At 42.2% G+C, this 24,664-nt stretch overlaps 1 protein-coding gene across 1 annotated transcript in view; it reads left to right on the top strand.

Annotated features, from left to right (window-relative positions):
- The window catches only part of TET2 (tet methylcytosine dioxygenase 2), a 74,278-nt gene that overhangs the window by 36,352 nt on the left and 13,262 nt on the right, over window positions 1-24,664 (top strand). Inside the window, exons 2-5 of the mRNA XM_040598326.1 lie at window positions 13,579-16,963; window positions 19,194-19,284; window positions 22,884-22,977; window positions 24,121-24,329. Coding sequence (XP_040454260.1) covers window positions 13,579-16,963; window positions 19,194-19,284; window positions 22,884-22,977; window positions 24,121-24,329 — 3,779 coding nt within the window. The remainder of the gene's footprint in view (window positions 1-13,578; window positions 16,964-19,193; window positions 19,285-22,883; window positions 22,978-24,120; window positions 24,330-24,664) is intronic.

The raw sequence follows: 24,664 nt of genomic DNA, 5'->3' as shown, positions 1-24,664 counted from the left end.
AACTATGCAGTAAGTTCCTAGCTGACCTGAGCAAGAGGGAAGCCTTCTGTAATAAACACCCAACCAAGGTCACTGCCTGTCAGTCCCTGGGGAGACAGGTTAACCCCAGCGGGTGCCTCAGGAGCGTCCCAATGAAGGGAGACTTGAAGACCAGGTCAGCTGGCAATCCTTGGTAATTTCATATCCAAACCCAGTGTTTGTACTCATCAAAGTCTTTAGCTCTAGTCTCTAGCTGCTGTGCTGCCTTCCTCCAGCTTCAATTTCCTGCAGCTCTGTGGAGCACATTCCCCCATCCCCATCCACTTCCTCTTGCTAACCTTGTCATGGAAAATCTCTCTCGAAACCTCTCTCTCTCTTCCTTGCTGCTATCTGAAGTATACCAATCTTTCCTCCAACACAAACACAATCTGAGACAGCAAACAGAGGGAGAGTTATTACTGCTGACTACATATTTTAATCTTTTATAGCAATTTCCTTTGTAATCCTGATCGAGCTTTTCAGTATTCGGTAGATGCAGGCTCTCACCAATGGGTCTCTTGTAAAAGGGACTGCAGATCCTTGAGCTTTGCATTTCCCTTCTCACAATCTAAAGCAATAGCAATGCTTACTAGCATCTAGTTATTTGCATGATAGCCTGTTTGACTGAATCAGGATTTAGAACCTAACATGCAAGAAGCGTCTCTCATATCATGGAGGTTTTATTTATTTGCAAGGATGTGTATGTTGTTAGAAAGCAGTTCTTCAGCCGTCAGCCCACAATACCAGACTGGTTTTAGCATAATCTCAGGATCTTTTCTCAAACTCATTGGCAGCAGCACCACTAGAGTTAAAGTGTTTTGGTTTTCTGTTTTAGCTTTAACATCTTTTTGCTGATTTCTGAGTATCTTGTTTTACAATAGCCTCCTTCAGGCAATGGAGTCCAGAGCAAAATTTAATCTTCAGAGAGCATAACAAAAGAAATCAGCCTTAGTTACCAAAAGATCATTAAGTAGTACCAGCTGTTTTTAAGACATTGAATTTTTTCAATGAAGCCAGAAAAACTGAAGCATAGACTAAGACTTTGTGCTGCCTGGTTATATTGCAGTGTATGAGGAAGTGGGACAGGAGGAAAAAGGGCAAACAAATATTTAACATCAGAGTAGCCAGCATCCTGATCATACAAATCATCTGTCATAAGCTCCTGACAGTTTGGAAGATATCCCTCCACACCTCTGGGAACAAGGGCTGGGGCAGGGAGCTCAGGCAGGGGGAAGCTGGGAGCTGCTGGGACCCCACTGGTTTCCAGGATTGGACTGGGACCCTGTGGGGCTGTGCTGACACATGCCCTGTATCACTCGTGTGCCCGGGCCCGTGTGCTAGTCTGGCCCCTCCGCTTGAAGAGAGGAGCACAGTTTTGTTGGGACCAGCCACTGAAAGGACCTGAACAGTGCCAAAGGGAGAAGGTAGGAAAGTCTGGGAGGCATCAGCACCCTGAACATAGTTTCTAAACAACTTCATGGCATAATTTCCCTGAAGGACATGGCACATTGCAGAGTTGATGCACAGCAGTATGGGAACACATACCCAGTCTCTAGTGCTCACCTGATTTGCTTTAGTCCTCCACATGCAATTTTAGAGGTTAACTGCAGGTACTCCAAAATACTTTTTCTGCCCTTCTCATTTTTAGGTCTAATTTTAGGTGCAACTAGCTTCTCAGAACATTTGCTTAATCATCAATACCTATCATAAATTTTTAAGATCATTTTGGTTTGGGGAGCTGAGGCATGCTTCTGATTTATTACACATCAATTGCAGGCAAGCTTTTGTGAGGTAGATGAGGCTGTTAGGAAGGGTTGTTTGCCGGGGAGTGTAACGAGTAGATAAACTTTGCCATTCATCATTGTCCCCCACTCTTCCCACACTAAAATTATTAGCTCATTTTCTCATAATCAACCTGGCTGACCTTCCAATTGTTAACAAACCAAAAATAAAGTGTCCTTACTTGCATTTGACAGTGGCATGCATGTTAGCTTAAACGACTGCATTAGACATTTATCCAGATAGCTGTTTCCTCTCTTCTCCCAAACACGCCCACCCACCCGCCTTTTCTTTTTTGGAAAAGGAAAAGCAGCTGTTCATTGCCCCCTAAGGCTGTATAGAAGTAATACTACCAAGTGCAGACTGCATTGCATTTTCTTCTGAGCAAAACCGGTTGCATATGTCAGAGCTTAATGCCTGTCATCGTTGCTTTGCCCCCAACCCTGTTTTCTCCCTGATGTGTTTTGGGAGAGGCAGGGTGGAAGAAGGAGCAAAAATTTGTGTTGGCAAGAAAAGCAGCGACTGTGCTGCACAATCGCACTTCACGTACAAGGGCGCCCATAAGCTTATGGGAACTCAACCAGCACAATGCAAGGCGTTCATCCCTCCACCTGCATTCCTGAGCTCCAGACCACCACAGCTATTAGACTTCTGGCTGACGACTAGCCTGGCAAACACTTCGCATAACCTTGCCAGCCAGGAGCAGTTCTGCGGGACTTGTGGGATCAGGTCCTTGTTGCTGAAGGTGTGCATTTAAATAACGAAAAGTCACCTGACCCTTTTGAGGAGGGCTCACCTGCCACACTTCCAAGGAAAAGTGAAGAGAGGCAATTAAAATGCTTCCAATCAATTTTCACCATCTGTAGTAAAGATGTTTACTTAAGGTGGAAAAATTGTCAGCTATGATTTATGAGTTCCATGCAAAGTAGTCCTGTATCTTAGATTTGTCTATAGTTCCCAGCTTTCTAAATCCAGTTGAGTGTGTACTTTTACAGTGGTGAGCTTTTCATCCACACTGCTTCTTTGTGCACTAGGCACGACTGTGTTACGGACAGACAATAATCAATTAGTGAAATGGTATCTTGTGACTGAGAATATGAAGTGGGCTTTGCGGGAACTGACAACAGCTCCTTTAACTCACCCATTTCTGTATGTCTCTGAAATACCCCAAAATATCAAAGGTCTTTCATTAGAGCTTCAAACTCTCTCAAATCCACACAGGCCACTGGATACCTCGGAAGACTATGAACTGATGTGAGCCGGCAGCAAATGGCGAGTTGCCAGAACGAAGAACAACCAACTGTTTTCAAAGCTTTGAAAATATTTGAAAAGGAAGGACAGAGAGAGGAGTGTTGCAGTTCCCTTCAGGACTGCTCAAATACCACTCTTCCAAGCGTCAGCTGCAGGAGGCTGAAAGTCTTAGCAAGAGTTAAAACACAATCTGCCAGTTTCCACACACCCCCCTCCCTTTTAGCTTGGCGGCAGTGAATTTTCTGTCTCTTCATGTTGCATCTCGCCATGAAGAGGAAAATTTAAACAGGAGAAAGAATGTGCTTTGAATTATTGGAAATTAAAGGAAAGCAGGAATGCCAGCTCATTCTGGGATCCCAACCCTTTCTCAGCACAGCGATCCCAAGTTTTTATCCAGTCTTGTAATTTGGTTAAAGGGAGAAACCTTCATGTTAGAGCTGTGTTTTTAAACAAACATCCTGTTCACAAAATCTATAGACTTTTTACTGATTTCTAGTTTCCCTGAAACACCAAAGGGAGATTACACAGAAAGGCAAATGCCTGTCTCCCTGTAATAAACTTTTTTTCTCTAGTAGCTCTCTAACTAAATGTTTCTTGCCACAAAATACATAAAATTCCCCTATACTACCCATTTATGCTTAAACATTAAGAAGTCTTAAATGGCTATAAATAAAAACCGCTTTCAATATAAGCGAGGATGTAACGAGATAAGAAGGAACTTAGAAATGGCCTCAGTTGTGTGGAAGCATGAACTGGAGTCCATCGCTTGATCCTCAGAACAGGGTTAATAGTGGTCTTGTGAAGAAAAAACTAAAAACTCTCTTGCCAACTAACAAAAAGCTAGAATTAGAAAGGGGGGGAAATGACCGTAGCCAAGATGGTAACGACAGAAAATCTGTTTTTTCAAGCAAACCTTAAGAAGCTAGGCTGTAACTCCTTGATAAATGTTGGCATGATGTGAAGTGGGTATCTCTTGACTTACAATTTGTGTGGGCCCTGGGCCATTTTATCTAAGATTAGTCAATGTCCAAGTTCTTTCCTAGCTTGTAGGTTGAGTATTCAAAATGAAAATGTAGTCCCACATCTTCATCTCCAACCTAAAACTGCAGGGGATGGCAACAGTACCCGTGCCAAGCTCTCTTGTGTGCTCAGAACCATGGCAAGGCAGTGCCAGCTCCCACGTTTTGTTTCTCTCCCAGAGCTGTGCTTTTATCAAGGTTAGATCTCAATTGCTTTTAGGTTGTCAGCTGGCTCTGGTCATCAAAAACACCTTGTCTTTCATCTCTTTTACATCTGGAGAGGCAATTGTAACTATTTTCTCAGATGTAGATTTCAGCAGGATAATCCATGCCATTGTTGCATGTAGATTGCAGTAACCCACATGAAAACTGCTCCTGAAGACCACACACAAATGCAGAAAGAAGCTGAATGGCAACCATAGCTCCAGGGAGCATCTTCTAATAGACCTCTAAAAATGCATTAGATTCTTATCTTCTGTGGTGCCTCAGCAACAGTGGAAGTCAGAAGAGGTGTTTGTGCCAGTAGCTCACAGACTTAAACATACTGAATTCAGGTTTTAAGGAAACAGCCTCCTTTATAAAGCTCTGCTAGAAGTAACAAGCTTGTTCTGTTGTTTTCAGTGTGATTTATACAGTCCCTCTCACACTGAGGGAATAAAACTGATTTTAGATACTAAGGGGAAAGCCAAGTTAATTCACACAGGTATTTGAAATACATAGGCACATATTATAGCTGCTTGTATATCAACCATCTGAACTCAGGGAAAATCCAGGAGAATATGGCATGTGCATAAGGCCTCCAAAGAACAGGCTGTTGCATTTGCTTTGTGACCTCCGTGCATCTGGTCAGGGAACAAATGTTATGGATATAGATCCACCCAGGGAGGAGATCAGATGTCATGATCCAGGTCGTTTATTCTGTCTGAGAGGAGAGCATTAATAACAGTCTTCAGTTACACGGGGAGAAAGAAGCTACAGCACAGAAGAAAAAACTGTTCCATGAGTCTGTGGTCAATGGGAAGAGACGGTGTAGGTTTATGTTTTAAGTGGTAGAAGCTTTCTAATAAGTAAGATTAATGAAGCACTGCAGGTGACTGTGGGTTATTATGCAAACTTGATCATCAGAGACCTTTGAAAACAGGTTGGAGCAGACTGGTACAGGTCTGGCTGGTGCTGCCCTGGAGCCGAGGAACAGGGCACTCATCTCCCCAGGCCCCTGGTGAACCTATTTTCCCATGTGTTTATGAGCGAGTGGTCTGGTTTGTAAGTCGTGCAAGGCACAAATTGGAAGGAAGAAAAAAAAATCACAAGTGGGCACAAAACCACATTTTTAAATCAAATCATGCCACAATTAAAACAGCACGAGATCTTTCCAAAGCAAGTACCCTTTTTTTGGCTCAACTCCTCCAACTTCACCATCTGGAAGCAAATCCCCAGAAGGACTTAGGAAACCATACAGGAACTGCAGTGGCACGCAGCATCTCACATAGGGACACAGGGGTATCTTGTGGCTCACCACCTCCAGCAGGGATCTCCAGCACCTGCCCCTTGGGTGTGCTGGTGCACACAGTACATGCTGCATTGCAAGGGAGCTGTCTCTGTGCTGCCTCTCATTTCTCAATGGCCAAGTATAGTAACCGACTATTGAGTTCACTACAGCATCCCAGCCTAGGTGGGGCAGAGGCACGAATAAAACTGAGGAGGGATGTGTAGAGGGGTGTAAAGGCTACCACAGTGAGACCAGTGAAGGGGCTGACACTTCAGGCCATGCTTTATCATTTGGACATGTGGGAACAACAGTTGAATAGAGTCATCAGCCCTGGTCTCTGCATTCTCCCCACTCTCCTCTTGGTATGACCTTCACCTTCAACTTTTGGAGAAGAAATTCAACAAAACTGCATTTCATTGAAAATTCTGTTTTCATCAGAACTGGGAGACCAACAGGATTTCCTATTTGAAGTTCAAAGGATAATGGAAAACAGAGCTGTGTTAATAGGCTTTCTGAGGATGCTGCAGCCCACAATGTTTTACTCTCTTCTATCAGTTCTTCCACCCACATGCTAAACAGGACCATTTCTATTCCTGTTTTCTAATGTTACTGCCCCAGCATGATGAAACCCTGAAATCTTTAGCTTGCCAGTAGTTTTTCCTTTGGGTCCTCCCTTTCTTCTTTATAGTAGGAGTGAAGAGAGCCAAGAGAATCTCTTCCACTGCTTCTAGTTCTCAGGGAGGATATACTACTTAATAGCAAATTACTTAACTCTGCGGGCAGCTGTGATGAAATCATCATGGATAACCAACCTTTGACTAGTGTCAGGAAGTCATCAATCCAAGAAATCCATGCTATATCCAGGTCTGAAGCCAGATGGACAAAGATCACAGAAACTGGAAGATAATGATGACACTGACATCTTGGTAACCTTCCCTAAATGGTGGGTTGATAACATCAAGTGTGTCTTGAAGAACGGTTCAGCCACCAACACTTGCTTATTCTGGCGTGCTCACACACAGGCACGCTGCACTACAGAACAGCACGAGCAGTTAGCTATTACTCTCGTATAGCTGATTTTAATCAGAGGCCAGTAGCATCATTACTGTTTGACATGTGGGGTAACTGAAGTACCAAGAAGAAAATTATCCCTCGTGTTTCTTCAGAAATGAAAACCAGGTCTGAGCACCAGCTGTGCACCTGGTAACACTGCCCACCCTACCTTGCCAGCCTTTGCTCAACACACCTAACCTAGCATGATAATTGGCTGAGATGAAGAAAAAAAGAGACTTGGTTCTATTTTCCTACCTCAACATGTTTCCCTGTGTTGAATCCACAGGCATAAACAAAAAACTGGTGAATTACCCAAATGACGTCTGGTGTGAGTCACAATTTGAAACAATTTTGCTGGTCAGACTTCACAGGCACACAACAGAAATTTCTCATTATATCCAAGCATAGGAGCATCTCGCTCCCAAAACCAGCAAAGGTGAAAGGCTGTTGTAGTTCAGCTTCCCTGTATTTGTGAAAGATGTGTAATAATCAAGGTGGTGCTCAATAAATTGAGCAATACTGGTCTTATATGTCAGCATACCAACACCCTAGATAATGTCAAACAGGCTAACTTGGGAAATAATACGGCTCTGTGCGATGGCACCTGGATCCACCATGCCCTACATCCAAACCACAGAAATGAGCTTACAACTGGCAAGGACAAGCATAGGTGCCAACCTCCTCTTGAATGTTCTGGTTATCACATTAGGAAGGTCCTTTTGCCTCTTAAATCCAACCTGATTCTGATTTTTGAGGTTTTGGGAAACATCTCTAACCTAGTCATACTACAGTGGCTTTACAAGTGACTGGAAGAGGTGTGTTGTTCTGTTAGAAGTGCTACATGGTACGATTAGGCGCAAAGTTTGTATAGGGCATAAATAACAAAAAAACAGGAACTGGAGAGCTGTGTGATGCAACATTATAATTCCTATTTACTCACATTTTATATTCCTGAATTCATTTCCCTCAAGTAATTTTTTTTTCCATATTGTAGAGGCATTTAATTTTTGCTCCCTTTGATGTTATGCAATTGTTAAAATAGTGCAATTTTTTAATGTCTGGGTAAATATTATGCAGTATCCAGTCTTGTTGATAGTTATATAATATAGCAATGGGAAATCACTGTGCAGGCCAGTGTAGCTTTACTCTCTTGTCCTCTGCATTAAGGTAAAAAATTACTCTGATTCAAGTGTTTTTTGCAATCAGGTTACTGCATCACTGAAATGCAAGAAAATAAATTGAGGGGGGTTTAGCACTAGTTGATTTAAAAATGCATGAATTATGAGGCTTCTGGCTTGGATAAGATTTAATGAATTATTAATCGTCGTATTTCACAAATCCCATGCTCTTCATTCCCTTATGTCAGCTTATATCTATATTTGCTAGTCACCATTTTCCCTGTAAATTAAGGATAGAATAGCTATAAATTAGCTAACAAATTTTAGCCATCCCACATTTTCTTTTCTATTTGACACAGATTATTTGTAGATCTAAATGCCAGAAAAGACAATTATATTCATGTAATATGACCTCCTGTAGAACACAGTCACAAAATCTTATCCAGTAGTTTCTAGATTAACCCCTTAACTGCTATTTATAGCCACAATCAGAAAGCAAAATGTGTATTTTAGAAAGAAATACAGCCCTAACATAAAAACTTTGAGGGACATAGAAGGCACAGCATCCTTACGTGAGTTCTTTCCAAAGCATTGCTAATGCACTGAGTAAGTATACTATCCAAACAAAGAGACAGCTGAATGCAGTGCAAAAGGACCCCATTGTAAGCCACAGAGCCCAGCTAACAACAGAGTGTCCTTGTCCTTCTGGGGCCTCCTTTACATCTGCCTTGAAGTTTGCTCTTTTCCTCAGCCACCACGCTTGCAGCGAGGCAGCAGTGACGCTGGTAGGGAGCAGAGCAAATCCTTAGGGCGTGCTGTGGGATTCAGAACCTCAATCCATCTTGGATGTTAATGCAATCTCTCTTTCAAATCTGCTTTGGACAACAGGGTTAAAATTCTCTCCCGTGGATGCCTTGGCTTCAAGAAAAGCATGTTAAACCTGTATTTAAACAACAGGCCCACGTGGGGTTTGGTTTCTGATGGTATTGTATTTATTACAAACTACCAGCAACCCTAGCTTGGGAAGAAGCTGTTCTGTGAATGGCAAACCACCCAGAGTCTGGGCAGGCATACACAGGGTCTTGCCTCTCCCATTAGTTTCCACATGGAAGTTTGCTTTGTTTCTCAGCGTATAAACACAGTGCACCTTAAGTGCAAACATACAGGAAATCCTTAAACTATGCCGCAGTTTTCATATGTGCAACATTTTATACCAGCAATAATGGAAATGTCTCACTAATAAGGGGCTTTGATGTGTTACATTGCCCATTAGCTATCTGAGTTGACTGCACATCTTTTCTCCTCTAGTGACATTTGCAGCTTGCTTACACGTGTTGACCTAAGGTACGGCTGAAGCAACTGCTACTTACTTAGGCCAGAGAAAAATTACATCCCATGATAACTACATGGCTATAAATCATGGTGTTGAGCATCATTTTAACTGCTTACACATCTTGTTCAAAAGTTTAAAAAGAGAAAACTTTGACACAGAGTTAATCAGAAACAATTTTGCATGTATGCAAGTCCAGAAGATTTAAGGTTTTAGTACAGAAATTGAGCTTTCTGATAATGCCATGCAGGAGCGTCCTTACTTCAGAATAATGCTACTCACGCTTTTTCATTCATTCTTGAAATAGGGAAAAGAAAACCCTTCGCTTAGGACCTTTTTCACTTTTTGGAAGTTCAGGATTTAGACCTCTTTGCCAGCAGCATGAACTTCAGAGGAGAGAAGCAATGCACAGCAGCATGTAATAACACATAGCAAGTGAAGCCAGAAGTGAAGCCAGCTACTGTACCCAAGTGATAGGAGCAGGGGAATGTAAGCAGAAATACAACTTAGAAACTGGAGTTTGGCAGATCAGATTCACCTCCTCCCTAGAAACTGATACAGGGGTTTCTTGTCTGGGAGCAATTTAGACCTGTGTCATCTGGCGGTGGCAGAAGGGTGCCAGGAGGATGGAGGCTGTGGCACTGCTCCAAGAACAACCCAGCAAGCCATCAACAAGCTCACGGGTGTCCGACTTCGGCTTTCTTGAGTCTCCTCCTAATAATCATTGAAGCACAAGTCAGCTGAGGTCATGATCTGAGAAGGTATATTTCTGATGGGGAGAAAAACCTCTGAGGAGATATATTTCTACCCCAGCTAACCCCAGAAGGGGAAACAACCCACCTGACATCCCACCTTTTGGTCCTTTAGGGCCATGAGCCACAGCATCCCCCCTGCCCTACTTTTTCTACTGGGAATCTTGCCCAGCTTTGCAGAAGTTTGTACTACCTTGCAGTAGGTGTATTTGTCACTTTGCAATCACAAACTCCCCAGATATGGGTGCTATCTAAAATAAGGGATGAACCTCTAGAACCGTAAAAAAGTAAAGATTTTCTGTGAAAGAAAATGACATAACTAAGAGTACTTTTGTTGCCGCAGAAATCTTTGTTGTGCCCTTAACAGCGCCTTCCACAGTCTTTTGGTATTCCTGTATTGATAGAGGTGCCAGGAATACACCAAATTTGCCCATAAAAAAAACCCCAAACATCTGATACTCTCCTTCAGTACCCAGTTTCCAGTTTGTGCCCCGTAGGTGGTAAGAAATAAATGTACATACATTGATTGCATCTGAAAAAAGTCAGATGGTGGTGGACTGAATTCTGACTTGAATACATACTGGTGGGATGAGATGGTGATCCATTTGCACAGTAATGTGCTATATTTAAGTCATGCATCGTGGCATCTTCAAAGAGGCCAGTCATAATTATGATGGATTAGACTGCAGAGTCAATCCTAGATGCAGTAATTGTTTCACAGATGCTGCTGATGTGACTTGAATTTCTAATGAATTATAGCTGAAGAAAAATATGTGGAGCTTCTAAATGGTCTGGATAAAATACAGTTATAGGAAAGAGGAAAAAGGCTAACTGCTATGCTTAGGGAAAAGCAGATTTACTTTGAGAGGCAGACAGTTCATCCCGCAACAATTACAAAGAGCACAGAGACCTTGTAAGGCACAACCAGGTCTACTTACTAGTAGCATCAAGAATATCTTTATGGTGTCTCAGTTAAAGCCAGTAATAAAGGTATTGCTGCCATTTGTCTTTTGCCAGTTTTAAATTACAAATAATTGCTGTGAATTGTAGCTCCTTGAGCAAGATTTGACTCAGGTGTGTCTTGAGGATTGTGAATAATTGAGTGTAGACAGAGAGAGTAAGAAGTATAACACAGTCGTACAATCCTAGATGGATTTCAAAGAATGCAAATCTGGCACTTTTAATCGATGAATTAACTTTGTATTTCAAAGAACCAAATGATTCCTGTGTCCTTTACAATGTCTAAACCAGTGTCTTTTACACTGAGGGTGATCAGGATTTGGGGGAACTGATTGACTCATACCATGAAGTCTTTGAGAATACTGTGAATAATAGTCCATGCCACACAGTGAACATAACCTCATGTTTTTTGAGATCAACGTGCACCTAAGGCTCCGTTTTGAAGCACAGATGTGCTCCTTTGAGAGATTTACAAGCTAAGTTTAGAGAAGTCAGGCAGCCCCCACTTCTAAATAAAAAGATATTTTTACCTATCGGTAAGGAGTTGAGAAGAAAGATTGTCTGGGAACTCTCAGAAGGAATTTAGTTGCAGCCCACAGAGTACACCAGAACACAAGCAGCGAGGCAGACTTTCAGGCCCAGAGGAAGTTTCTCACAGCTCAGTCACACAGACTAAAACTTTTTAAAAAGAAATAAATATTTTAGAAACAGCTTGACAGCACAGTGTTAATTATTATGGTGCCTTTTATTTCATTTCATACTTGTGAAATACAGCAGCCCACACAATCATGTCTGAGTTGAGGTTCAGCAGCAATTTCCAGGTATGAAAGGTGTGAAGGAAAAGAATGGCTTACAAATTAGGCTGACATTTTATTTTTGAGATGCTCTGGGAGCATCATTCTGTTGCCCGGCCTAGAATGACACATCGGAGGAATACTTTTCTTGGTGCTTTCTGTTAAGCATGGAATATCGTCTCCCTTAGAAAGCTGCAAAGTCTCGTGTCTTGTGGTACTTTAAAGCTAGCTTGGGAAATATACTGAAATATATCTATAATGGAAGAAGCATACCTTACCTTGTCAAGAAAGTAAGTGAGAGGGGCAAACATTCTTTTCCATCTCCCTATTCTTAGCTTTCCCTTCAAAAACACTTTTTTAAAGTACTGTTACTCACAGAGAGAACTTGCTTACTTCTGTCATACAAAACGTAGATTGAGTACAGAAAGAAGAAAAAAACTTCAGGAGGTCAGAAGTAAATGTAAAACCAAGTTTGGTATAAGGAGGAAGTGCACAGAAGTCATCATATAGGTGCTTGCCAGTCAAAATGTATGTTTGAATTGTCCTGATACTGAAATCAGAGCTGCAAGCAGAGGGGATTCTGCTGGATGTAATGAATCTCATGAATTAATATCACTTAAAAAAAATTTTAGAATCATATTACTCAACTAAGTAAGGCAGTACTGAACTGAAAACTATAAATTAGATGTTGCTTAGCGTTAAAAAAAATAAAAAAAATAGTGTAGGATAAATACATAAGCAGAGCAATATGATAGGAGAAACTTTTCAGTATAGTTTTTCTTCCGATGTAGTGGCAATACCAGACACATGTAGTGCTTCTTCTGACTTTGCAGTCAAACCAGGGATGACCTGGTAATGGAGAGCCCTTCAGGTTCCCCTTTATGCAAACTAAAAATAAAAGCTTTAGGACAAAGACATGCATGAGTCCAAATTTTCTTTATGCAATCTCACATCTGTAAGACTCTGTCAGCCCGTCTTCTGTCATTTGTGACTGGTTGAGAACCATATAGCCAACAACAAATAAATTACAAGCAGTCAAACAAGGGCTTTATCGAAGTTCACTGGGATTGTGAAACCTGGGAAGATCCATGTGAACAGGATTAGCTTGTCATGATACGGAATTTGTTCACTGCACATTGTCAGTACTGTTATCCAGTGAAAAACTTTATTTTATAAATAAAATATAAAGACTGTGTGAGAAAATGGGTTTTCCATCCAAACAAAGAAGGAAGGAGTCCTAGCTCCACAGCTGTGGGGCTCAGTTCAAAACCCAACTGCATAGTTTAAGCCATGCTTGATGTCTATATGTAAATTTGAAAGGATATTAATACCTGAAAAAATACCACTTTCATCAAACCTTTCAGGAATCTCTCGATTTGTTTCTGTCAACGTTACCAAGATGTTGATGAACTGTAAGAGTTCCTATGGACAGCAGTCAAGTGTGGCAGTCTCACACGTGTTGTGCCTCTTGCGTGGTCTTTAGGAATGCCAGTTTTAAAAGGCCTTGTCAGACAGCTGAAGACAGAAGAAAGGAGGTTTTCCTCTCTAACTGGCAAGCTTGGTGGCAATAATCCTTCAAGTCACACGAAAGAGGTTTGGCACACTTAATCAAATAATGGGATTAGCACCAAGTCTGGGAACTATGGTTTTGGCATGACTTTTGCCTTACCAAGGACAAAATGTGATGACAGAGGAGTCTTAAGCAAATAATTCAAAAGCAGAGAATACTTTTTGCACCATTAGGAGAGATTTTTTGGTGAAATACCTGCTTGTGCGTAAATAGGAGTAAGGAGCCACTCTGTATTTTCATTCTCCTTTGATCTTGAAGAACAAACTTTTCAAGAAAAAGGGAGACAGTGAAACATCCCTCAGGTGTGCCTCTGAGCTCATGTTGTGTGTGGAAGCTGGTCAGAGTGACGGGGTGTTTGAATGCTGCAGGAATTGTTGATAATTAGCTGTTCATCAGTGGGAACTAAAATTGACTTACATTCTCTCCTGTTCCTTTTCTCTTTCAGATACGTTCAGAGGGTAGCCTTGTGGATGGCCCCGGAGCAGGCCAGATGGAACAGGACAGAACCAACCATGTTGACGGCAATAGATTGAGTCCATTCCTAATATCGCAATCTTCTCATGGGTGCCAGGCAGAGCCTTCTGTGGTGAAGCTACAGAATGGAAGTCCAGCAACAGAGAGGCCTGAAGTTGAAGTAAATGGAGACCACAAGCGGCTATTCATTAAAAGCAACTATGGAGTGCCCCACCTGAAGGGAAGTCCAAACAACCGCGTTAGCCCTGACCTTTTACAAGAAAAGAAAGTATATTCCAAATATATGCAAAATGGTGGGATAAAACGCACTTTTAGTGAGCCCTCTCTGTATGGACTTCATGAGAACAAGAAAGTGAAACAAGACAAAGAAGTAAATGGAGAAAAAGCTGAGCCAGAGGATAATAATGAAAAACCAAGCGTTTCCAATTGTTACAGTGAGAAGAAACCGAAAAGTTTTACAGGACAAGAAAATGAAGCTTCAGATTTCATACAGTCTACAAGACACAACAGTGATGGTTCAGAAAACCCTCATGACCTCCTGATTCAGGATGAGCAGGAGCGGGAAAACGTTCATTGCCACAACAGGGACATTGTCTTACTACTTAAGAACAAGGCAGTGCCAATGCCTAATGGTGCTACAGTTTCTGCCTCTTCCATGGAAAGCATGCATGGTGAACTCCTGGAGAAAACACTGTCTCAGTATTATCCAGAACATGTTTCCATAGCAATGCAGAAGAACACATCTCATATCAATGCCATTACCAGTCAGGCTACTAATGAGTTGTCCTGTGAGACAACACATTCATCCCATACCTCAGGGCAGATCACTTCCCCACAGACCTCAAACTCTGAGCTGCCTCAAGTGCCAGCTGTAGTGGTTACTGAGGTCTACAACACAGAAGACTCCAGTAAACCACCTGTATTGCCAGGTAGCTGTTCACTTCAGAAACCAGAACTACAGCTACAACAACAGATTCCAGGCTATGATCCACACCAGTTACCCATAGGAAACAGTACTGTTCGTGGAAGCGTAGGGCAGGTTCCCAACCAAGACCTCTCTCTAAGTTCCAGCAGTAACCTGCAGGCTCAGAGTGCCACTCTGGAAAGGTTTTCTGAGCAAGCAGAAAAAAATGGTGCTTTCTTTAAACAGAACTCAATGTTTCACAAAGATTCCTCCGCTCCTCCTGCTCCGGAAATGAACAGTGCACAGCCTGTCATGGTGCGAGAAGGACACCATTCCTATGACAACAGATGTGATGAAACTCTTCCTGGGGAGATAAAGAATGAAGGGCAACAGCAGGGACCAATGTCAGAAAGTCCCAGCCTCAGCCAAAAGCAACTGCACCCTCATCAGAGACTTCCACAGCAGGCACAAACCTCACAAGATGTCAGTGAAAGCAACCCGCAAGCTGCTGTGGCCGCCTCAATTCAGCAGCACCCAGAAATGACGCCGGCGTCGGAGCCTCCCCTCCAAAACCTGCAAGCGCGTGGAAGTGAGGATGAGTTGCAGCAACACTACCAGCATTTCCCAGGACAGGGAGAACCTGAGATTCCTCTCAACAAAGCAAAGGACCAAGTGAAAGAGCCTGTGCAACAGGCTCAACATTACTCAAAACCAGCCTGGATAGAACTGGTTAGAACCCAGTTCCGCCAGGGAGAGCCTCCCCAAAAGCCCAGCGAGGCATTATTGCGGTCAATTCTTCAATTCCAGGCAAACACAACAAAAGCAACCTATACAAAACAGTATGCTGGAAGTCCTGATGCATTAAAGGGGCCCTCAGGACAGCCCCAGAGCCAGAATATAATGCAACAGAAACAAACTCCTCTGCTGTACAAAAGTGAGACCTCCCAGCTGCAGCCGCATCCCAAAGCTGACCAGCAGCTGCCGTTCCAGAAACACTCACCGCAGCCACAGCTCACCAAGATGGATTCCCTACTCAAGTCCCAAGTGCAGCAACACCCTCCGCAGCAGCTCCGTTTCCAGCAAAGTCCAGAACAACAAGCTGAACAGCCTTTAGGGGCCCTGTTGAAACAGCAGCACTTGAATCCCCAGCCGGGAGAAAATGAGCAATTCTTGCATTCACACATATTGCAGCAGATGCTTCAAAAACAGGCCCAGCAGGTGCAACTGCCATGCAGTCCGCAGCTAACCCCAAACCAGCAACAGGCTCTGCAAATGAAAAATAAAGGCCTGCCCCAAACTGTTTCCCACTCCCAAAGTAATGCTGAGCAGCCACTAGACAGGGCATCCTTCAATCAGCTTAAAGCAGATGAATGCTTTCAAACTGGGAATAAGTACATGAAATCAGCTGCATTCCCGCTGCACAGCCCTCAGCTAGGCCTAGAGCAGGTACAGAGCATGAACAACAAAGCTCCCCTTTATGCTCAGAAAGCAAATGCTAGTCTTCAGCATCCCTGCCCAAACAACATGCACTTGATTTCTGAGAAGAAAGAAAACGCCACAAATATCAAACACTTTGGAGCCAACAAAATGCAGGACTTGCAACATGTGCAGTATTTTTCAAATAACTTGACCGCAAAGCAAGATGTGAATCACTGTTTTCAAGAACAAGAGCAACAGACACAACAAGCTTCAGTTATACAGCTGCCACCACTCCAGCAAACACAATGCTACAGTGGTGGTCTCAACCAAGATGTCCCGAGCCAACAAGTCACGCAGATTCCTCAGCGGTACTTACCACTCAGCCAGCAAACTGCCCCACACTCCCAAGACCAGAGAGGCTGTCATGTGCAGTCCCAAACCCCTAAGGATTTTCAAAAGCACGCTGCTCTAAGGTGGCATCTCTTGCAAAAACAGGAGCAACAAGCATACCAGCAACCCAAAACTGAGATTGGTCCCAGTGCAGCACGCAAGCCTATAAAAACTGAGGCTGGCACAAAGTCTAATGTCTGCATGCGTCCATTAGCTGGACAGCTGGAAAACAAAATGTGGAAAAAAACAATTAAACAAGAGAATCAGCACTTTGGCTGCGAGAGCATGCAACAAAAGAGCATCATTGAGACAATGGAACAGCAGCTGAAACAGATACAGGTCAAATCACTGTTTGATCACAAGACTTTTACTATCAAATCACCTAAACATGTGAAGGTTGAAACAGCAGGCCCTATTACCATCCTGTCAAGAAATACCAGTGCTGCAGATTTTGACACTCAGACCCCAATCTTAGATCAACAAGCAAACTTGTCTGCTGAGAAAACCCCGACCAAAAGAACAGCTGGAACTGTTCTCAATAATTTTTTAGACTCACCTTCCAAGTTATTGGATACTCCTGTAAAAAATTTATTGGACACACCTGCCAAAACCCAGTATGATTTCCCATCTTGCAGCTGTGTTGGTAAGTGCTGAGATGTACTAAAAATATACTAGTTCACAGGAAGGAAATGAGCCTTCGAGCTGGGATCATGGGGTTAGTTGGATGTTTTTGTTGGAAGATTTTTTGGGTTGGTTTTTTTAGAACATTAATTAGCAAAGACTTACAAAATTGCAGTTTTATGTAGTTATGCCTACTCCCCTTATCCAACCCTACACACAGGCCCTTTCTCAATATTTCATAAAGCAATTACCTATTTGATTTTTCAGTCAGAATGCTTATGGCCAGTAATGTATCCCCTCACATCCATTCTCCTTGAGCAGCAGACATGTAATGACAACATGCTGATAAAAAGTAGGTCATAACTTTATAATCTAATCTATTTGTCAAGGTTAGATATAGCATTTATAAAATATGTCTTGGGTCCAAAACTTGAGATCCTTACACCATTTTTTGCTCTTAACAGTGAAATTGCTGAAGTTTCCCTGAGTAAAGCCTAAGCAAAGAAGGGATGACAGATTATGCCTCACTTATTGCAAGAGTTTATCCTCCCTTTCACACACTTGTCTCCTGCAAGGCTAAAGAGATCAGCATTTTCTTAGAGGAGTTACACAAGCAGCATCAAAAAAGCAGTGAGGGGGACCCTCAGTGTTTCTTCATGGTGTACCCGATCTCCAAAAGCCAGAAGAATAGAGCAGAGGGAAGCAAAGCAGAGTGACCAGCGTGGCCCCATAGCCAGAGCTTCCATCCAGCACTAACTCTGCACACAGCCAGGTCTAACAGGCACTTTCAGACTAATGGATTAATTGTTCAGGCTGCGACAAAATGGGCTGGGCCACGGGGAATCTTGTTATAGTTTCACTTACAGGGATTTTGTACCAGCTACTTAAGAGGAAAGTTGAACCAATAATCCTCCAAAACTGCAAAATGGACCTTTTTTGCCTTTTCAAACGCTTGGGGCTATGTCTCAGAGATGATCCATGGGAACAAAAAGAGGAGGTAGTGGATTTCCAAAGCTCCAAGGAGGAAAACTGGAAGCCAGTTCCTTGCTGTTCTTTGTTGGTTTATAAGAAACCTATAAAATGTAGGTACAATTTTTTTTGAAAACACTGAAGTTGTTTGAGGTTTTTTTCTTGAGACAGTTTCTCCGATGTAGTTGGCACAAGTTTTTCTAGCAATCATTTCATTATCCTCACTACTTTTTTAGCCAGTACTGCAACTACTAAGTGCAAGAGCTTATTCTCCACTTCCATTGTAATTCTTCAGTCTTAGCAGATTCTCTAGGAAATCAAGGAGCATGAAACTTAGTTCCTGTCCTCTTTGAAGAATCCAGTGCTACAGCGTGATTGAAAGGGTTTATTGCTTTTTCCTACTAATACTTGTCCTTAGGAAGATTAAATTACGCCATTCCCCCATTGACACATTCAGGTTTATAGCATGCTTTCATCATGCTTCTGGAGGCTGTACGTCAAGAGCAGCAGCACCTCATCCAGCCTTTGGAGTTAGCATGGCAGAAAGCATAAAAGTCAGCCCTTGGACAAGTCAGCACAGCTCCACCACCTCCTTCTGAACCCAAGCAGAGCCTGGCCATTTCTTTCTCACTGCTGGAGCCTGCCTCCTGGTATCAAACTAAACATATAGCATATGTTCTGATCTTACCTACACACAGAAAACCGAGGCCACATTCTTAGCATACAACCATTTTGACTAACTCTTGTGCAGGATTTCTTTCAGCAAACTTGCTTTTTTTCATTTCATGAAGTCTTCTTGTGGGTGGCAGAAATTCTCTAGGTAACCTTACTGGCAACTTTCTCAAGCTGTAGGTTCCTACACTGTAACATGTCTGCTGAAAAACAAGTACTGTGAACCTCCCTAATGTCAGTATTGCCATTGTTATCCCATTTATCCTCCTTTCCAGATACTGGGAGAGAAGGAAGTGGGAGAAGGAGAAACAATTGTTTGGTGATAACAGGAAAATGCCTTTTGAATTTCAGTGTAGAGCCTGAGATGTGAAACAACTGTTTGTGCTAGCAAAAGGCACACAGTCCATATCACAGCTATTTGCAGGATTAGCCATGTGCTTTGCATGTTTTGTACAAATTGCGTGGGCATACTTTAGACATAAGTGTTTGAAAACTCTGACCCCAGACCCATACAGCGGTATTCTAATAAGCTAGATGTAAGCTTTGCAATGTGACTTTTTACATTAAGGAATTAAGCCTTGAAGTAATAACCTTTATTTTGTTTTAAACAGAGCAAATTATTGAAAAAGATGAAGGTCCTTTCTATACCCATCTAGGAGCCGGTCCTAATGTGGCAGCTATTAGAGAAATCATGGAAGAAAGGTAATTAGTGCAAAGGCACAGGGCAGATTAAAGTTTATCCTTTTGTGGATGTCAGAATTTTTCCAGCTTTTGCACATAAAGAAATAAACAATTGCAAATCAAGTAATTACTTGTAGGCTTAGCTCCTCCAGTGTTGCCAACATTACGCACTGTGCTATTCACCAGAGAGTCACAATATTTGACAGGGCTAATAGTCTGCTGGCTGGCACAGGCTGCACACTTTGAGACAGATGCCAGCAAACCCAAGCAGGAACAAGTATTCACCAGCCTGCCAAGCAAGACGGTTGGCAATGGTTGTAAGAGCAGGCATGGACCTGGTGTTCCCTCTGGGTAGGAGGACGCCGAGGTAGAAGAAAGATGAAGAACAGAATTATCAAACTCCAAAATGAGCACACACCCCCAAATTACTAAGTATATAGTACAGGCCTAAAGGGCTACATCTAAATCAGTCATGTCCAGAGGAGTGCCACAAAATTGTTGGGTAGGATTTCAGCCCAAGAATCTATAAGTAGTTTTGTGAAAAAACATCCCCTTCCTCGGAGTATTGCACAAAACCAGCCTTATCTTGATTGTGGACAGTCCTGTATCATCTTGCATCCCATGATATATGTATTCATCCAAGCCAACCAAACCAGGAATTTTGAACAGCACAGAATGGTTACATGATCTGTGCTGTTTGAAAATATGTGTAAGTGCAAAACCCATTAGCTTTTTTAAGGTATTTAAATTAAAAACTGTCACAAAAGTGACTTCTGCACTGTGAATTCTGCATTTCTTATAGCTTTTGGCATGCATAGACATTAATTGTCAGATTTTTAGAGGTATCTGGGAATTCAGTCCCCCTTTGAACAAACAAGCAAACAAAAAGCTTCCCAGTAAGTCAAAGACAGATGGGAATTTGATTGATAATACCTTTAAAATCTGGACTCCAGAACTGCAAAGAAGCTGGAGCTAGTTGCAGAACCAAAAGCAAATGAGCATTATTGCAGGGCTGTGTCTGAGCTAAGGAGCAGCATTTCTTAGCAAGGTCTGTCAGCTTGTGCTCATCACTGCACAACCATGGGCCACTTAGGATTTGCCCTAATAATCCAAAACCCTTTGGATTACCTCTAAATCCTAAGGTCCTTTCTCTTTCTTTGAATCTCCTTCCCTGTGACTCCTGTGTGGGGCTTGCCCCAATACTTGTTTTCAGCTTTGTGAGCACCTTGAATGCATGTAAGCTACATAAATTAGCTTCTTCCTGTGAAGAGGGAGTGAACACTGACTCTCCTGAGAAGCTTCTTACAATTTGTTATCTCCATAGCTCTCATTGACTGGTTAATTCTTTAGTATTTACAAATAATAAATAAATAAAAGGAAAGTCATTCATGTCATGATGTCAATTATTAGAGATGAAACTTTTTTCATTTCTTTACTTTGGAATGTAGTTTTTCATCCTTAATATTGACCTCACCTTTTTTCTTTTTTTTTTTCTTTTTTTTCTTTTTTTTTTTTTGCATTTAATTTCATTTCATGTTGGCAGAAGGAAATCCTGAGAGATTATAGATAACATGCATCTACTCAGCCAGGTTCAGCAGAGTATAGCAGCAGCCACTTGAACAATGGCTAGTTTTCAACTGTTCATATGGTATGAACTGTGTGATTCTCTGACTGAAGAACTTCAGAACTCTTCCTCGTTAGTTAATTTTGTATCCCCAAGTTAAAAAAGCACTGAACTATAAAAATACTCTCAAGCACATGTGTGCAGTTGGTGACACTAATAACACTTGAAGCACTTTTAAACAGGCTTCCATGAATTGACTTTTAAGGTATCAGCACTGCCAAACACACCAGGATTGGGGTTTAGACTTGCAGTTAATATTTTAGCTGTACCAGAACAAATTTCTTGCAGGATCCATGATGGATACATACATTTTACCTCTTTCTTCTCCCAATCCTACTTCACACTCAGTGAGTTTTGCTCTGGTTTTAAAGCCAATCAGCACTGGCCTAAAAGCAAGCATGACAAACATCAGGCACAAATTCTTTTGTGACAGTGGAAAAGATTTGAGACAAAGTCCATTTCATTTGCAGTGTGTAACATACAATGTATTTTTATAGCGGCATCTGCACAGTTGTCCTGCAGTCCAGATTAGCAAATTAATAGAAAATGTTAAGTTTTTAAATTTATTTTTTTAAAATGTGGTTAATTAAAGAAAGAAATGTATACTAACATCCAAGCCTAAGTAGGAAAAAGTGACCTAACAGTTGCCTGCAGAACATGTGTAGTACAAGTTGATTTTGTTTGTATAATTTCCTGTGACACTGAAATTTCACAATGAGATCACATCTAAAAATAAGCATTCTTCATTTCCTTTACAGGACAGAAGTTTAAATACAAATATTTGCTCTTAAATATATCACCAAGATTTTAGTGCAAAAACAAGAGGGACGAAAGGTCAAAAGTTCTCAAGGCATCATTAAATGTGTGCGCAACAGGAAGGAACTATCTTGATTGCTCTATAGGTAACAGGCAAAGAACAAGGAGATTGTGATTTAGTCCCCACACTTGGTTATTAAAAAAAAAAAAAAAAAAGTTATGCCAATGAAAGCATCAGAATTCAAGAAATAGTGATGGAAGTGCAATTTCTCTGGTCCCCAAAATGCAGCCAAGTCAACACGGTAGCTGGATCTGTAATGTTGCAGACCCTGCAGTTTCTAATGCACGACCTCACCTGAGACCTGGTGCGCTCTAGGGCTCAGCAGTGGGCACCCCCCACCTGCAGCAGCCCAAGGAGAGGCCTGGCCAGAGAACATGCCTGGAAATGGCTTAACAGGTCTGATGCTTTTTATTGATTCAAGATTTGCTTCACTTAGCACTTGCTGCATATTTCTACCTGGTCCATCAAAGGACATGGAAAGTGAATCGCATTTGCTCTGGGCAAGAGCACTACTTGCATGTGGGGCTAGATTCTGCCTTGATGGCATAATCACCTCGATTAAATGCTTCAGCAAGAGCTGAGCTTACCCGCTTCAGTCTCAAAAAGTCACAAACGGCATCATTTGAGGGCACCTGGTGTTCCCAATGCCATATAGAAGTCAGGCAGAAGTAAATAAGTAATGATTTATGAGCAGATGATAAAGGAAATTAATCACAACTTAACTGATTCACACTGTATCCAAACCAGAAACAAGCACAGAAAATTAATAATGAATACTGCATGCCAGCTGTTCCATGACAACATAATTATATACATTTCAGAGTAACAACTTTAACCCAGAAATTAAAGAAAAATGTGAAATTCGTGCCCAAAATAGAGAGACTTAAAGTCCACTTTTCAAAATTTCATCTATAAATTCTCTACAGCAACAGTTAAAAGATTTGGGAATATTAATGTGATATGGATCATTTTTACTCATGCATGATGAGTTAAAGACATTTGCCCCTTTCAACATATCAATCCACCACTATAATAAAATCAGCAAGATAAACCGCATTGCACATCCCTCCCCCTGTAATACTCAGTGTTTATTAAGACTAGCAAATGTGCTCCATTCTTTTCAGTGTTCATGCAGAACCAAATGAATCTCCTTACTGTACATATTTTTGTTTGTTTAAGATTTGGACAGAAGGGTAAAGCTATAAGGATTGAGAGGGTTGTCTACACTGGGAAAGAAGGCAAAAGTTCTCAAGGATGTCCAATTGCTAAATGGGTAAGTGATGTACACAAATGTTAAGACTAATCTAGTTCAGTATGATGGTTCATGTAAGCAGACAGCAGTGACATGTCCTGTTAGTTGACACTGTGAAATTTAAAAGAACTCAACAGCAGCAGTACCACAGGGTGCCTGTAGCCTGCTCCCACCCCTGTCTCTCACACTCCGTTTACTTGTTGCACAGAAAATGGCAAGAATAAAATTTGGCTTAAAGATATGAAAACCTGAGAAGGAAGGCAGCTTCACTTAGATTTAAGATTCACACCACCATACGTTCTTATTGCTGTTTAATTGTAGCTTACAAGTAAGTCCAATAAGTGCACTCCCAGTTCAAGGGAGTCCTTAGGACACCCTCTTAGCAAACACTGTCTTACTTTGGCAGAAATTACCAAGTAGTTTGGGTAGGCTCATGAAATACACAGGATGAGGAAAAACTGATACATGATTATAGTCTTTATGCATGCCAGACTGCACCCTTTTTTTCAGCAATACCCACAGTACCACAAGCACTGAGAAGGACAGTCTTATTTGAACAACATCTGCTGCTTTCCTCTCATCGCTGTAATCGTTGTATGTAGCAAGGGCAGGTCACAAAACTGAGTGGCTCGCTGATCGTGGGTTTAACTGCTTAGGTTTGTGAGGGAAGGGGAGGGATCTCCCATGTCCAGTTATTTAGTCCCTTCCTTGCCTGCCTGCCTTTCCCTGCACAGCTCCTGCCCCTAAGCACAGGTGTCCACCATCCAGCTCTGCGCAGGGAGGGATCTCGCTGCTCACTTCCTTTTGCCTACTAATCGAACCGGGCCGCTTGTACCATAGCGCAGGTTCAGTAGAGGATTCCTGCTGAAGCAGAGCACGTGGCATACCTTTACAAAGCTGGTTTCCACCACCATGGCTTTCCATGCCAGCAGTCAAGTTTTGCCACTTAAGAGTCAGCTTCATTAAACAGAAAGGGTAGCCCTGGCCCAGATCATTAAATGAGAAAAATGGAACAAGTTGCCAGAAACAAAGAGGAAGACAGCAGCAGAAGTAACCTCCCCACACATGCACTAATGCTGAGGTTTCCTACTCTCTTGTTCTTCACATTAAGAAACGCATTGTTTGTGTTGGGGCTCCGGGGGGTGTGTGTTGCTGTGCATGCAGGTAGTCCGCAGAAGCAGTCAGGAGGAAAAGCTACTCTGCTTGGTGCGTGAGCGAGCGGGCCACACCTGTGAGACGGCTGTGATCGTGATTCTTATCCTGGTCTGGGAGGGAATCCCCACAAGCCTAGCCGACAAGCTCTACTCTGAACTCACGGACACCCTGAGGAAGTATGGCACACTCACGAACCGGCGGTGTGCCCTGAATGAAGAGTAAGTGGAACAAAGTGTATGCTCGTCCATCTTGCAACCCCACCTTCTGCCTCGGACCTGGCACCCCCCATGATGCTATTACCCTGAAATACGCGTAACCTTTCCAACTGTCTCGGGCAGTTCGAAAATCCACAAACCTTGTGAGAAAAGCAAAGTAAATGTTCTTATAAATCAGGGAAAAACATGTTCCTGGAGTTGTGAAGCATCTCAGTATATTTAAAGGAAGAGATCTCAGCAGGGCCCAGGACAGCAGATACCTCAATCTTGAAATAAAAGCTAGATGCACTAAATCATATTGTAAGCCTACAGAAGCTAGCCTGAATCTAAATAAATTG

This window comes from Falco naumanni, chromosome 1 (assembly GCF_017639655.2).
Source record: "Falco naumanni isolate bFalNau1 chromosome 1, bFalNau1.pat, whole genome shotgun sequence".
Lineage (NCBI taxonomy): Eukaryota > Metazoa > Chordata > Aves > Falconiformes > Falconidae > Falco > Falco naumanni.
The sequence above is the reverse complement of the archived record's forward strand: the minus strand, read 5'-3'. Positions and strand labels throughout refer to the sequence as shown.